Genomic DNA, 14,560 nt, shown 5'->3' with positions numbered 1-14,560 from the left:
GAGACTAAGGCAAGGGAAAAAAATACAGATTGTAAAAGAAGAGATAAAACTGTCTTTGTTCAGATAGAAATATAGATCAATGGAACAAAATAGAAAGCCCAGAGATAAACCCACGCACATATGGACACCTTATCTTCGACAAAGGAGGCAAGAATATACAATGGAGAAAAGACAACCTCTTTAACAAGTGGTGCTGGGAAAACTGGTCAACCACTTGTAAAAGAATGAAACTAGAACACTTCCTAACACCGTACACAAAAATAAACTCAAAATGGATTAAAGATCTAAACGTAAGACCAGAAACAATAAAACTCCTAGAGGAAAACATAGGCAAAACACTCTCCGACATAAATCACAGCAGGATCCTCCATGACCCACCTCCCAGAATATTGGAAATAAAAGCAAAAATAAACAAATGGGACCTAATTAAAATTAAAAGCTTTTGCACAACAAAGGAAACTATAAACAAGGTGAAAAGACAGCCTTCAGAATGGGAGAAAATAATAGCAAATGAAGCAACAGACAAACAATTAATCTCAAAAATATACAAGCAACTTCTGCAGCTGAATTCCCGAAAAATAAACGACCCAATCAAAAAATGGGCCAAAGAACTAAACAGACATTTCTCCAAAGAAGACATACAGATGGCTAACAAACACATGAAAAGATGCTCAACATCACTCATTATTAGAGAAATGCAAATCAAAACCACAATGAGGTATCATTTCACACCAGTCAGAATGGCTGCTATCCAAAAGTCTACAAGCAATAAATGCTGGAGAGGGTGTGGAGAAAAGGGAACCCTCTTACACTGTTGGTGGGAATGCAAACTAGTACAGCCACTATGGAGAACAGTGTGGAGATTCCTTAAAAAACTGGGAATAGAACTGCCATATGACCCAGCAATCCCACTGCTGGGCATATACACCGAGGAAACCAGAATTGAAAGAGACGCGTGTACCCCAATGTTCATCGCAGCACTGTTTACAATAGCCAGGACATGGAAGCAACCTAGATGTCCATCAGCAGATGAATGGATAAGGAAGCTGTGGTACATATACACAATGGAATATTACTCAGCCATTAAAAAAAATACATTTGAACCGGTTCTACTGAGATGGATGAAACTGGAGCCCATTATACAGAGTGAAGTAAGCCAGAAAGAAAAACAACAATACAGTATACTAATGCATATATATGGAATCTGAAAGATGGTAACGATAACCCTATATGCGGGACAGAATGAGAGACACAGATGCATGGAACAATTTTATGGACTCTGAGGGAGAAGGTGAGGGTGGGACGTTCTGGGAGAATGGCATTGAGACATGTGTATTGTCATATGTGAAACAGAGCACCATTCCATGTTCGATGCATGTGACAAGGGCTCGGGGCCGGGGCAGTGGGATGATCCAGAGGGATGGGAGGGGGAGGGAGGTGGGTGGGGGGTTCGGGAAGGGGAACACATGTAAACCCATGGCTGATTCTTGTCAATGTATGGCAAAAACTATTACAATATTGTAAAGTAATTAGCCCCCAAGTAAAATAAATAAATTTATAAAAAAAAAAAAAAACTGTCTTTGTTCACAGTCAACATTATTGTCTACATAGATACTACTAAGTGGTTCCCTGGTGGCTCAGTTGGTGAAGAATCCACCTGCAATGCAGGAGACCCAGGTTCAATCCCTGGGTCAGGAAGATCCCTTGGAGAAGGAAATGGCAACCCACTCCACTATTTTTGCTTGGGAAATCTCATAGAGGAACCTGGTGTGCTATAGTCCATGGAGGCACAGAGTCAGATATGACTGAGTGACTAAACCACCACCAAGGAATCCACAGGAAAGCCACTAGAACTAAGTGAGTTCAGCAGGTGTAGGATGGAAGGTCAGTATGCAAGAGAAACTACATTTCTAAATATTAGTAGTAAACAATCAGAAATTAAAAATTAAAAAATACTACTTCAGTTCAGTTCAGTCGCTCAGTCGTGTCCAACTCTTTGTGACCCCATGGGCTGCAGCACGCCAGGCTTCCTTGTCCATCACCAACTCCTGGAGCTTGCTCAAACTCATGTCTATTGAATCGGTGATGCCATCCAAACATCTCATCCTCCGTCGTCCCCTTCTCCTCCTTTAATCTTTCCCAGCATCAGGGTCTTTTCCAGTGAGTCGGTTCTTTGCATCAGGTGGCCAAAGTATTGGGAGTTTCAGCTTCAGAATCAGTCCTTCCAATGAAGGTTCAGGACTGATTTCCTTTAGGATGGACTGGTTGGATCTCCTTGCAGTCCAAGGGACTCTCCAACACCACAGTTCAAAAGCATGAATTCTTTGGCGCTCAGCTTTCTTTATGTGGTCCAACTCTCACATCCATACATGACTACTGGAAAAACCGTAGCCTTGACTAGATGGACCTTTTTGGCAAAGTAACGTCTCTGCTTTTTAATATGCTGTCTTGGTTTGTCATAGCTTTTTTTCCAAGGAGCAAGCATCTTTAAGTTTCATGGCTGCAATCACCATCTGCAGTGATTTTGGAGCCCAAGAAAATAAAGTCTCTCACTGTTTCCACTGTTTCCCCATCAATTTGCCATGAAGTGATGGGACCAGATGCCATGATCTTAGTTTTCTGAACGTTGAGTTTTAAGCCAGCTTTTCCACTCTCCTCTTTCACCTTCATCAAGAGGCTGTTTAGCTCCTCTTCACTTTCTGCCATAAGGATGATGTCATCAAATAATAGGGAGGGGACACAGCCCTGCCCATCAACAGAAAATTGGATTAAAGATTTACTGAGCATGGCCCCACCCATCAGAACAAGGCCCAGTTCCCCCACAGTCAGTCTCTCCCATCAGGAAGCTTTCATAAGCCTCTTATCCTTATCCTTCAGAGGGCAGAATGAAAACCGCAATCACAGAAAACTAATCAAACTGATCGCATGGACCACAGCCTTGTCTAACTCACTGAAACTATGAGCCATGCTGTGTAGGGCCACTCAAGATGGATGAGTCATGGTGGAGAGTTCTGACAAAAACGTGGTCCACTGGAGAAAGGAATGGCAAACCACTTCAGTATTCTTGCCTTGAGAACGCCATGAACAGTATGAAAAGGCAAAAAGATATGACACTGAAAGATAAACTCCCCAGGTCAGCAGGTGCCCAGTATGCTACTGGAGAAAAGTGGAGAAATAAATCCAGAAGAATGAAGAGATGGAGCCAAAGCAAACACAACATCCAGTTGTGGATGTGACTGGTAATGGAAGTCAAGTCCGATGCTGTTAAGAGCAACATTTCACAGGAACCTGGAATGTTAGGTCCATGAATCAAGGTAAATTAGAAGTGGACAAACAGGAGATGGCAAGAGTGAACGTCAACATTTTAGGAATCAGTGAACTAAAATGGACTGGAATGGGTGAATTTAATTCAGATGACCATTATATCTACTACTGTGAGCAAGAATCCCTTAGAAGAAATGGAGTAGCCCTCATAGTCAACAAGAGTCCGAAATGCAGTATTTGGGTGCAATCTCAATGATCTCTATTCGTTTCCAAAATACTACTTACATAGCATTAAAATATGACATACTTAATGATAAAAGTTAATGTAAAAATATGCAAGACTTGTACACTGAAAAGTACAAAACATTGCCAAGAGAAATTAAATATCTAAATAAATGGAGAGATATACCATATCTGTGGAGCAGAACACTCAATACTTCTATGATGTCAATAAAAGGGAGAAGATTAATCAAGTACAAAGCTGCCTCTTTGAATAAGCTAATAGGCAAAACTCTGGCAAGGCTGATCAAGAACATAAAGTGAAGGTAAAAGTAAACAATATAATGAATAAAAATGGGAGATAACCACAAACACAGCAAAGATTTAAAAATAATAAGAATATAATAGGTGTAATTTTATGGCAATACATTTGAAAACTTAGGTGAAAGGAAAAATTTCCTAGAAAAGAAAAGGTGTGTAAAACTGACCCAACACAGAATAGAGAACATGAATAGACCAATAAATATTTTTAAGATGACTCAGTATTAACTATCTCCATTTCTCCTCCAGGCACAACTGATTATCCATTTGGAAAATAACTGGATTTCTATTTCACACCATATACAAAAATCAGTTCTAGGAAAATTGATTCACTTAAATGTTAAAAAGCAAAAATTTTAAACTTTCAGAAGAAAATATGGGCAAATATGAGGTAGTCAAGGGTTTCTTTAAAAACACCCAACAAGCACAAACCATAAAGGAAAACAAATATGGATAAACTTGACTTCATTAAAACATAACATTTCTATGCACTAAAGATTCCATAAATAGGGTTAACAGTGGACATGAAGAATCATACTGAGGTGATGGAAATGTCCTAAAACTGATTTATGATGATGGTTGTACAACTTGATAAATTTACTAAAAATCTGTTGAATTGTGCACTTGAAGTGGGCAAATGACATATGTCAGATAAGCCTCAATAAAGTTATACCATTAAAAAAAATTAAAAGATTCCATAAGTAAAGGAAACAATATGTGACAGATTGGGAGAAGACTAAGGATTAGTATCCAGAATATAAAGAGCACTCTTCCAAATCAACAAGAAAACCTGAAAGAAAAATGGTTGGAGTGCTTTTCTAGTTGTTAGATGAGATGCTATTTTATTGATTCCTGGACTGTGTAATAAAACCAACTGATCCACAAAACTTGAAAAGGTACTCAACCTCACCAATAATTAGGGAAATGAATGTACAAATAAAAATGAGATATAATTTTTTATTCATAGTGTTGGCAAAAAGTAAAAAGTCTTAACATCTCTGTCCCTAGTGATGCAGTGTTTAAGACTCCACATTTCCACCACAGGGAGCACAAGTTCCATCCTGGTGGGAAGCAAAATCCCACATGCCGAGAGGTATAGCCAAAAAGAACGTAAAACAAAGTAACTCTGGTGGAAGAAGGTAAAGGAGAGTGATTTGGCAATATCTGGTAGATTTAAACACATAGCTGCTCTTCAACCTAGCAATTTCACTCCTTGAGAAAGTCTCCCATGTGTACAGAAAGGACACATACAGAGATATTCATTGTAGGTCTTCATAAGTAGAGGAGACATCCAAGTAGGCATTCTTAGAAGAGAATGCATAAGTAAGTTGTAATTTAATCATGCGATGGAATATTGTATACTGCAAATGAATGAGGGAAAACTCAGCAGTGACCACAGGACTGGAAAAGGTCAATTTTCATTCCAATACCAAAGAAGAGCAATGCCAAAGAATACTACCTTACAATTGTGCTCATTTCACATGCTAGCAAGGTGCTCAAAGTCCTTCAAACTAGGCTTCAGCAATACATGAATGAGAACTTCCAGATGTATAAGCTGGGTTTCAAAGAGGCAGCGGAAACAGAGATCAAATTGCCAACATTCGTTGGATCATGGAGAAAGCAAGGGAGTTCCAGAAAAACGTCTACTTCTGCTTCATTGACTACTCTAAAGCCTTTGACTGTGTTCACAACAAACTGTGGAAAAATTTTAAAGAGATGGAAGTCCAGACCTCCTTACCTGTCTCCTGAGAAACCTGTATGCAGCTTAGGAAGCAACAGTTAGAACTTTACGTGGAACAACTGTTCAAAATTGGGAAAGGAATATGACAAGGCTGTATATTGTCATCCTGCTTATTTAACTTCTGTGCAGAGTACAACATTTGAAATGCTGGGCTGGATGAATCGCAAGCTGGAATCAAGATTTCTGGGAGAAATATCAACAACTTCAGATATGCAGAAGATACCACTCTAATGGCAGAAAGTGAAGAGGAACTAAAGAACCTCTTGAGGGTTGAAGAGGAGAGTGAAAAAAGCTGGCTTAAAACTCAACAATCAGAAAACTAAGATCATGGCGTCCAGTCCCACCACTTCATGGCAAATAGAAGGGGAAAAAGTGGAAGCAGTGAAAGATTTTATTTTCTTAGACTCTGCTCCAAAATCTGGAGAAGGCAATGGCACCCCACTCTAGAACTCTTGCCTGGAAAATCCCATGGACGGAGGAGACTGGTAGGCTGCAGTCCGTGGGGTCGCGAAGAGTCAGACACGACTGAGAGGCTTCACTTTCACTTTTCACTTTCATGCATTGGAGAAGGAAATGGCAACCCACTCCAGTGTTCTTGCCTGGAGAATCCCAGGGACGGGGGAGCCTGGTGGGCTGCTGTCTATGGGGTCGCACAGAGTCGGACACGACTGAAGCGACTTAGCAGCAGCAGCAGCTCCAAAATCACTGCAAATGGTGACTGTGGCCATGACATGAAAAGATGCTTGCTCCTTGGAAGGAAAGCTAAGACAAACCTAGACAGCGTTTTAAAAAGCAGAGACATCACTTTGAAGACAAAGGTCTGTACAGTCAAAGCTATAGTTTTTCCAGTAGTCATGTCTGGATCTGAGAGCTGGTCCATAAAGAAGGCTGAGCATTGAAGAATTGATTCTTTTGAATTGTGATGCTGGAGAAGACTTTTGAGAGTCCCTTGGACTGCAAAAAGATCAAACCAGTCAATTCTAAAGGAAATCAATCCTGAATATCTATTGGAAGCACTGTTGCTGAAGCTGAAGCTCCAAATCTTTGGCCACCTAATGTGAAGAGCTGACTCATTGGAAAAGACCCTGATGCTGGGAAAGATTGAAAGCAAAAGGAGAAGGGGTTGTCAGAGGATGAGATGGTTAGATACCATCACTAACTCAATGGGATTGAATCTGAGCAACTCTGGGAGACAGTGGAGGACAGAGGAGCCTGGCGTGCTGCAGCCCATGGGGTCACGAAGAGTCAGACGTGACTTAGCAGCAGAACAACAAATTCAACATGGAGAAATCTCTAAAAAGTGTTGATCAAAATAACAAGTTACAGAAGAACACATAGAATATGATACCCTTTCTTACATTTTGTTTATGGGTAGAGATTTACTTACTAGCGAAAGTATAAAGAACTGCCCCAAATTTAGGATGGAACTGGGGAAAGATAAGAACAATATGGTCCTACAGAGATACTTAGCTGTGTTTATAGTGTTTTTTTCCTGTGCTGGGTCGAGGGGTATGTGTGTGTGCCTACATTTTTCTCTTTTTGTAATCTGAAATATTTCTTTAAGTAATAAGAATGAGGTAAATCTGTGTATCCTGGTATAGAAAAATTTCTAAGACATTTTATGAAGTTAAAAAAGTAACTTTTAGGGCTTCCCTGGTGGCTCAGTGGTAAAGGATCTGCCTGCCAATGCAGGAGACATGGGTTCAATCCCTGATCTGGGCAACTGTGACCCTACGCCACAACTACTGAGCCTCTGCACTAGATAGAGCCTGGGAGCTGCAACTACTGAGCCCAGGGGCCACAACTGTGGAAGCCCTTGAGCCCTAGAGCCCATGCTCTGCAACAAGAGAGGCCGCCTCAATGAGAAGCTGACATACCACAACTGGAGAGTAGCCCTCGTCCGCCACAACTAGAGAAAACCGTGTGCAGCAATGAAGACCCAGCATAGCCAAAAATAAATTAATAAATGCTTTTTTTTTTAAAGTAACTTTTAGAAAAACGTTATAAACACGATCTCATTTACGTAAACACAAATAAGCTATGTGTGTATATTTGTATACATACATATGTATTATATGCACCTATTAAAGAAGGGTACACTCTTAAACAATGGACATCTCTAGAGGAAAGAGAATGGGGGTAAGGTGTTGTGAGGGGAGATTACTGTTTTACCCTATTTATTAGTACTTGTATAATAATTTATAAAATGATTTTGAAGATTTCAATGAATCAGAAAATTCAGATACCAATGACCCAGTAATTCCAGTTCTAGGAACCTATCCTAACATAGAATTATTAAAGCAGGGTTTGTAATAGAGAAAATTGAGAAACAACCTACACATCCATCAACAGGTAAGTGGTTAAATTATATATCCATACAGTGGAATGCTGGACTTCCCAGGTAGCACTAGTGGTAAAGAACCCACCTATCAATGCAGGAGATGTAAGAAGCACAGGTTCAGTCCCAGAGTCAGGAAGATCCCTTGGAGGAGGGTGTGGCAACCCACTCCAGTATTCTTGCCTGGAGAATCCCATGGACAGAGGAGTCTGGCAGGCTACGGTCCCCAGGGTCGCAAAGAACTGGACTCGACTGAAGTGACTTAGCACACAGGCACAATAGAATGCATTGGAAGCCTGGAATCTTAGCCATTGCACCATCAGGGAAGTCCTGTCCTTCCACTTTCTTGATGGAACACTCCCAGGTACTCCCAGCCTCTCCCGATTTCCTAGAATGACCCTGCAGAAGTGCACATGTGAGGCTCGTGCAAGGCCTTGACCAAATTGCAAAATGGTAAGGAAATAAATGATTGTTATTGTTGCAAACCTCTAAGTTTCATGTTTTGTTTTGTTTTTTCCCCACAGTCATTGACAACCCAGGTAGTTGGCAGCATGTCTGGTTTGTCTCCCTGTTCCCAGACCCAGCTCCAGGGCCCGGTACAAAAATAAGAGCTCAGTGAGTACTGAAGAAGTGAATGAACAAATGGATGGTTGGATAGATGGATAGAAGAATGGGTGATGGATGGATAAGAGAACTGTCTTGGGCCTGATAACCTCGGGATGGTAGGTTGTGGCAGAATCAGGGATCCCAAGAGTAATAGCTTTGTAGAAGATGAGGCAACAATCTCTGCTGGGATTTTTATAAATGCAGGATGTCTGCTAGATCTAACTGGGGTATAGGCAGTGCACCCACAGCCATTCAAGTGAGATGATAACTTCGACCTGGAGATGTGGAAGCCTCAGCGGTGCAGGGGTTCCAGAGCCACACCATACCTGTCAGAACCACGGCGGCTGAAGTGATGCCTGGAGGGCCACCATTTCACTCAGCTCTAAATGTAAGTCTGGCGTGATTGCAACTGTGGGAGGAGTGCCTGGAAGACGTGGTTTTTACTGTTCCAGCCTCTGCAGTCCAGGAAGGCAGCTGGGAGGAGGCAGCAACAGATGCTGAGTGAGCCAGTCAGCTACACACATTTCCGCTTCCGCTCGCTGTTCTGCCAAAGACCTTCCCAACTGGGCGTTTGGATTCCTGCACAATCTATATCCAGCCTGCCTTCCCTTTTCCACATGATCCACTTTGTATTGTGGCCGACTAACTTGTCCCATTCCCTGAAATATGCTTGTTCCTCAGACTAGCTGTCTCCTCTTTGGCTCCTCTTTCTGTAAGATGCTCTCTGTCTCCTGTTTGCTCAGAAAACCCTTCTCACATACCCAGAGACACTTTCTAGCATCAGCTAAGAACCTGAGTGAGTCTCTCCTTCATCTTGGCACCAGTGGCGTTGATCCAGTGGGAACACAGTCTTGTGTGACCCTATGTTGTAATTGCTCCAATGTCTGTGACCTCCATCAGGGCAGGGCTCAGAATAAAAAAAAAGTAGTACTTTACATGTGCTGTAAATTGCAAGGATAGTTATACAGCCAGTGCATGCTGAGCTCGGACTGTCTACCAGACACACATGTTTAACCCTCAAAACAGTCCTGTGAGGCAGGTCCTACTCTCATGCCTGTTTTATAGATGAGGAAACTGAGGCACAGAAAAGTTAAGTGACTTGCCCAAGGTTTGCACAGCTAATAGGGGAAGACAAAGTCAGGATTTAAAGCAGGCAGTGTGGGGACTCCACTGGTGGTCCAGTGGTTAAGAATCCACCTGCCAATGCAGGCGACACAGGTTTGATCCCTGGTCAGGGAACTAAGATCCCACATGCCGAGGGGCAACTGAGCCTGTGTAGCACAACTGCTGAAGCCTGTGAAGCCTAGAGCCCGTGCTCTGCAACGAGAGATGTCACCGCGACGAAGGGCCCGGGCACCGCAACGAAGACCCAGCACGGCTAAAGAGAAATCAATAAATTTAAAAAGGAGAATCTCTATAAATAAATGAAGTGGGCAGTGTGGCCCCACAGCCCCACTCTCACCCTCCATACTTTGCAATATGTCCATCTTCTCAATCCCGTGACAACTTGTTTCATTGATGAAAAAGCAGCGGCTCAGAGAGGGCAAGGAACTTAGCCTAAGTCACCCTGGAGAGTGGCTGAGGTGGGACTGTCTGGCTCCCTGACACACCACAGCCCTTCTACAAGCCACCAGGTCCCACTGTCTGGCCCCAACTCCCTCAGGGTCTGTGATGAATCCACTCCCAATGCGAGCAGGGTCGGGGGGCTGTGTCCTTCCCAAGAGTCTCTGGGCAAAGCCAGGGGACAGCCACCACTGGGTTAGACCGCCTAGGTGTCCTAGGAGGGCAGAGCAGGGCCAGAAGTCCGAGTCTCTGCCCGCTGCAGGGGGCAGGCAGCCAGGTCTGAGGCCACGTCAGGACTCAGCTTAGGCCGCCAGGGGTTCAGTGAAAGGGACGCACAATACAGAGGACAGGTCCAGGGACAGCACCCATCAGAGAAAGGTGTGGCTTGGGCCATCAGCTGGCACCCAGCCCCTCAACACACTTGTATGGAACCTGTTCCACATCAGAGTGGGGCTGGGTGTTGGGAACTCACTTGTGAGCAAAAAGACACCTTCTGCCCTCATGAGCCTTCTTGTCCAGGACGAGAAACCTGAGGCACATACCTTTCCTCCTGCTTCCCCCTTGCTCCTGTCTTCTTCCCGTTAGAAGAGTTGGAGTTTCCCTCCTCCCACGGGTTTTTATTCATCCAACAAGTATATACTGAGTTGCCAACATTAGCCAGCCCTTGTTCTAAGTGTAGAGAATGAATTTGTGGACAAAAGAGATAAAAATCGCTGCCCTCCTGGAGCGTGCAGTCACTAAAAGATGACAAACAAGGAAACACATAGGGAAGTGAGGACTTTGGGAAATCCATAGGGGAGGAGAGGGACTTCCTTGGTGGTTCAGTGGCTAAGACTGTGAGCTCCAAATACAGCGGCCCTGGGTTTGATCCCTACCTAGTCAGGGAGCTAGATCCACAAGCTGCAACTAAGAGTTAGTGTGTGTGTGTGTGTGTGTGTGTGTGTGTGTGTGTGTGTGTGTGTGTGTGTGTGTGTGTGTGTTGTCGCTTCAGTCATGTCCAACTCTTTGCAACCCTATGGACTATAGTTTGCCAGGCTCCTCTGTCCATGCGAGTCTCCAGACAAGAATACTGGAGTGGGTAGCCACACCCTCCTCCAGGGGATCTTCTGGACCCAGGGGTCAAACCAGCATATCTTATGTCTCCTGCATTAGCAGGCGGGTTCATTACCACTAGCACCACCTGGGAAGCCCAACAGTTCAAATGCCGCAACTAAAGATCCCACTTTAGATCCCAGACGAAAAATATTTTTAAAAATTAAAAAAAAAATGTAGAGAAGGTGGAGCAGATGAGGAGGATCCTGAGTGTTTGAAAGGTGGAGAGACAGTTCTGTCTGAGCTGGAGGTGGGTATAGATGTGGATTCAGGTAGGTACAGGAGCGGGAAAAGAGAAGTGAGTAGTGTGGAGAAGCTGGGATTAGTTATCTCAGAAAGAGGGAACAGGAACTTTGTATTGAGCTGCAGTAGGAGTACCAGGAAGCATACGCATCCAAAGAATTTTATGGCCCTCTGGTCCTGAGTTCAAAGTGAAACAACCTTCTGGTTATCTGAGTTGCTTTCTCCTCCTGTGCAGATACAGAGTTGGTAGAAGTGTTTGGCCAGGGATGGAGTCTCCTGGGTGTGGTAGTTTGGGGACAAGTCCATACATTCATGATACCTCTCATTTCAAGAGGTGGACCCTAATTCCCCTCCCCTTGAATATAAGCCCGACTCAGTGATTGGCTTGTAATGAATAGAATAAAATGAAGTAGAGGGTAAGAAGGGAGAAAGGAATAAGGATCGGTGGAAAGACCTCTGGCCTGCAAGTCTGTATTTTAGGAAGCAAAGAAAATCTCAGCGTGCCTGGAGCTTGGGGAGAGAAGCCTAGAATGGCCGAAAAGAAGTCTGAGGAGGTGGGTGGGGCCTGATGACAGTCTCTACAGGCCTTTAGGGTTTATCCAGGTCTGTGGGAGGACACTGCAGGGTTTCAGCAGAGACTTCAGAGACCTGATTGCAAAAGGCACTCTGGCTTCCTGCTTGCTCTGTCTTGGATCCAACGCTCTGGAGAAAGCCAGCCACCATGGCAGGAAGACACTCAAGCAGCCCTACAGGCAAGTCCAGGCGCTGAGGAACTGAGGCCCACAGCCGTGGTAGTGACCTCTGGGGAAGGGGAGTCCTCCAGCCCCAGCCAGGCCTTTGGATGACTGCAGCTCTGGCCAGCTTCACTACAAATCTCACGAGACTGTGAGTCAGACTCTCCCAGCTAAATTGCTCCTGAATTCCTGACCCACAGAACAGTGAGATAAATTGCTTTTTAAAATTTTAAGCCATAGAGTCCTGGGATAATTTTTACACAACAACAGTTAACTCATACACCAGGTGTCATGGATAGACTGAGGGGCAGTTGAAGGGTGGGCTTCCTCTCAGCATATTTGAGAACCCAACTCCTTCTATCTGATGGCCCTGCCATCCGCATGGGGCCCTCGGAGTTCCCTAGAAATCTTCTGCATTTGGCTGGAAGTCCAGGATATATAAAGTGAGAGAGATTGTAAGAGATGGAGGTTTTCAACGGCCGTACCTGGTAATGAGTAATAAAGAGTAATGAAAAGTGGGATGAGGAAGTGACATATAAAATGGAGCCAAAAGAGGATGAGAGGGTAAGAAGGGAGAAAGGCATACAGATCAGTGGGAAGATCTCTGGCCTGAAAGTCTGTATTATAGGAAGCAAAGAGAATCCCAGGACGACTGGAGCTTGGGGAGAGAGGCTGAGAATGGTTGAAAAGGTGTCTGAGCAGGTGGGTGGGGCCTGATGTGCCAGATGGCCCAGGGCCCTGTCGACAGTCTCTGCAGGACTTGGGGTTTATCCAGCTCAGTAGGAAGACCCTGCAGGGTTTCAGCAGGAGATAGCCGAACAGATCTGCACAGAGCACCAGCCTGGAGGAGGGAGGGAGCTTCAGCAGGAGCAGGAAGAGTGGTCAGGAAGCTGATGCAACTGCTCAGGGAGTGATAAAGACAGTGGTGCTGGGCTGGGCAGGGTGGACAGGCTGAAGGTATGATGGGCCAGGAGGCAGTGTTTGATTAAGTGTGGGTGGGGGAAGGATCTCAGTGGCCTCAGTTGTCTTCTCTTTTTAAATATTTCTTCTATTATTATTATTTTTTTCTTTTTTGGCTGCACAGCAGTCATGTGGGATCTTAGTTCCCCGACCAGGGATCCAACCCACACTTCCTGCAGTGGAAGTGTGGATTCTTAATCTCTGAACCACCTGCCTCAGTCTTCTGTGTGGAAGGTAGAATTGTTCTTGAGGATGGGACTTCCCAGAGACAGCAGGTTTGCAGGTGGCATGTCGCGTTCACTTTATAAGATAATGAGATATTTGACATGTACAAAGTAATTGATGTCAAATATACATAAGCAAGGGCTTCCCCAGTGGCTCAGGGGTAAAGAATCCTCCTGCGTTCGATCTCAGGGTTGGAAAGATGCCCTGGAAAAGGAAATGGCAACCCACTCCAGTATTCTTGCCTGGGAAATCCCATGGACAGAGGAGCCTGGCGGGCTACAGTCCACGGGGTCCCAAAAGAGTTGGACATGACTTAGGGACGAAACAACAGCAATAACAAATACTTAAGCAAAGGAGTGAAATCAAAATAAATACCCAACCTGAGAAACATCACTAGTTCCCTGTTTCTGTCTCCCATCACACCTCCCTGTCTCCCACCTCAAGATACCATATTCCCAATTATATCATTTTTAAATATTAAATGGTTTTAAATCCGTTACCTTGCTTTTATTTTTCTCATAAACCCAAGTGGTTATTTTATTGTAAATATGCTTGCAAAAATGTTTCAGTTAATCATTGAATGGATTTGCTTTTCAGTGCAGAATTGACTGCACTCCAGATAAAGCTGCCAATATTTTGATCCCATCTCAGCCGCTGCCTCTCCTGTTGCTCTAACTGCTTGTCCCCCTCTGCCTTGTGGGGTCTTTATCACTGGGCACAGCCCGATGAGCCTCGGCATTCACCGAGATGGTGCACCTTTTTCCTCCTCTCATCTATTAAAGGGGTAAATTACATTAATTTTCTTATCCCTAACCTTGCATTTTTGGAATAAATCCAACTTGGACAGGGTGTCTTATCTTGTCTATATATTACTAGGTTCAGTTTAATAGTTTGCTTTGGTTTTTTACATCTGTGTTTATGAGCCTGAAAGTGAAAGTTATGTGCAGAGTCGTGTCTGACTCTTTGCGATTCCATGGACTGCAGCCTGTCCTGCTCCTCCGTGTGTGGAATTCTCCAGGCAAGAGTACTGGAGTGGGTTGCCATTTGCTTCTCGAGGGGATCGTCCCAACCTAGGGATCGAACCCAGGTCTCCCACATTGCAGGCAGATTCTTTACCAGCTAAACCACAAGGGAAGCCAAAATCTAAAAAGGACTGCATAAGAAAAAAAATACTGCAGGCTCATAAACATGGATGTAAAAAACCTAAGCAAATTATTAACTCAACTAGTAATATATAAACAAGATAACACACTG

At 44.0% G+C, this 14,560-nt stretch overlaps 1 protein-coding gene and 1 pseudogene across 4 annotated transcripts in view; one reads left to right on the top strand and one right to left on the bottom strand.

The window, feature by feature from the left end:
• The window catches only part of SPDYC (speedy/RINGO cell cycle regulator family member C), a 53,331-nt gene that overhangs the window by 2,013 nt on the left and 36,758 nt on the right, over nucleotides 1-14,560 (top strand). For 2 of the 4 annotated variants that reach the window (XM_081532466.1, XM_081532469.1), the window contains exons 2-3: nucleotides 8,408-8,498; nucleotides 8,723-8,877. Coding sequence is in view for 1 of the 4 variants with exons in the window: in XM_081532463.1 (XP_081388589.1) it covers nucleotides 8,408-8,498 (91 nt within the window). In the remaining 3 variants the exon portion in view is untranslated. Of the gene's footprint in view, nucleotides 1-8,407; nucleotides 8,499-8,693; nucleotides 8,878-14,560 lie in introns of those variants that run through there. The other 2 variants (XM_081532463.1, XM_081532464.1) reach the window with 2 other exon arrangements.
• LOC145523856 (small ubiquitin-related modifier 1-like) overlaps nucleotides 10,258-14,560 on the bottom strand; it is a 38,136-nt pseudogene continuing 33,833 nt past the window's right edge.

Source organism: Giraffa tippelskirchi, chromosome 10, assembly GCF_054371585.1.
Source record: "Giraffa tippelskirchi isolate mGirTip1 chromosome 10, T2T-mGirTip1v1.2.pri, whole genome shotgun sequence".
Lineage (NCBI taxonomy): Eukaryota > Metazoa > Chordata > Mammalia > Artiodactyla > Giraffidae > Giraffa > Giraffa tippelskirchi.
This window is presented reverse-complemented; position numbering and strand designations above follow the sequence as displayed.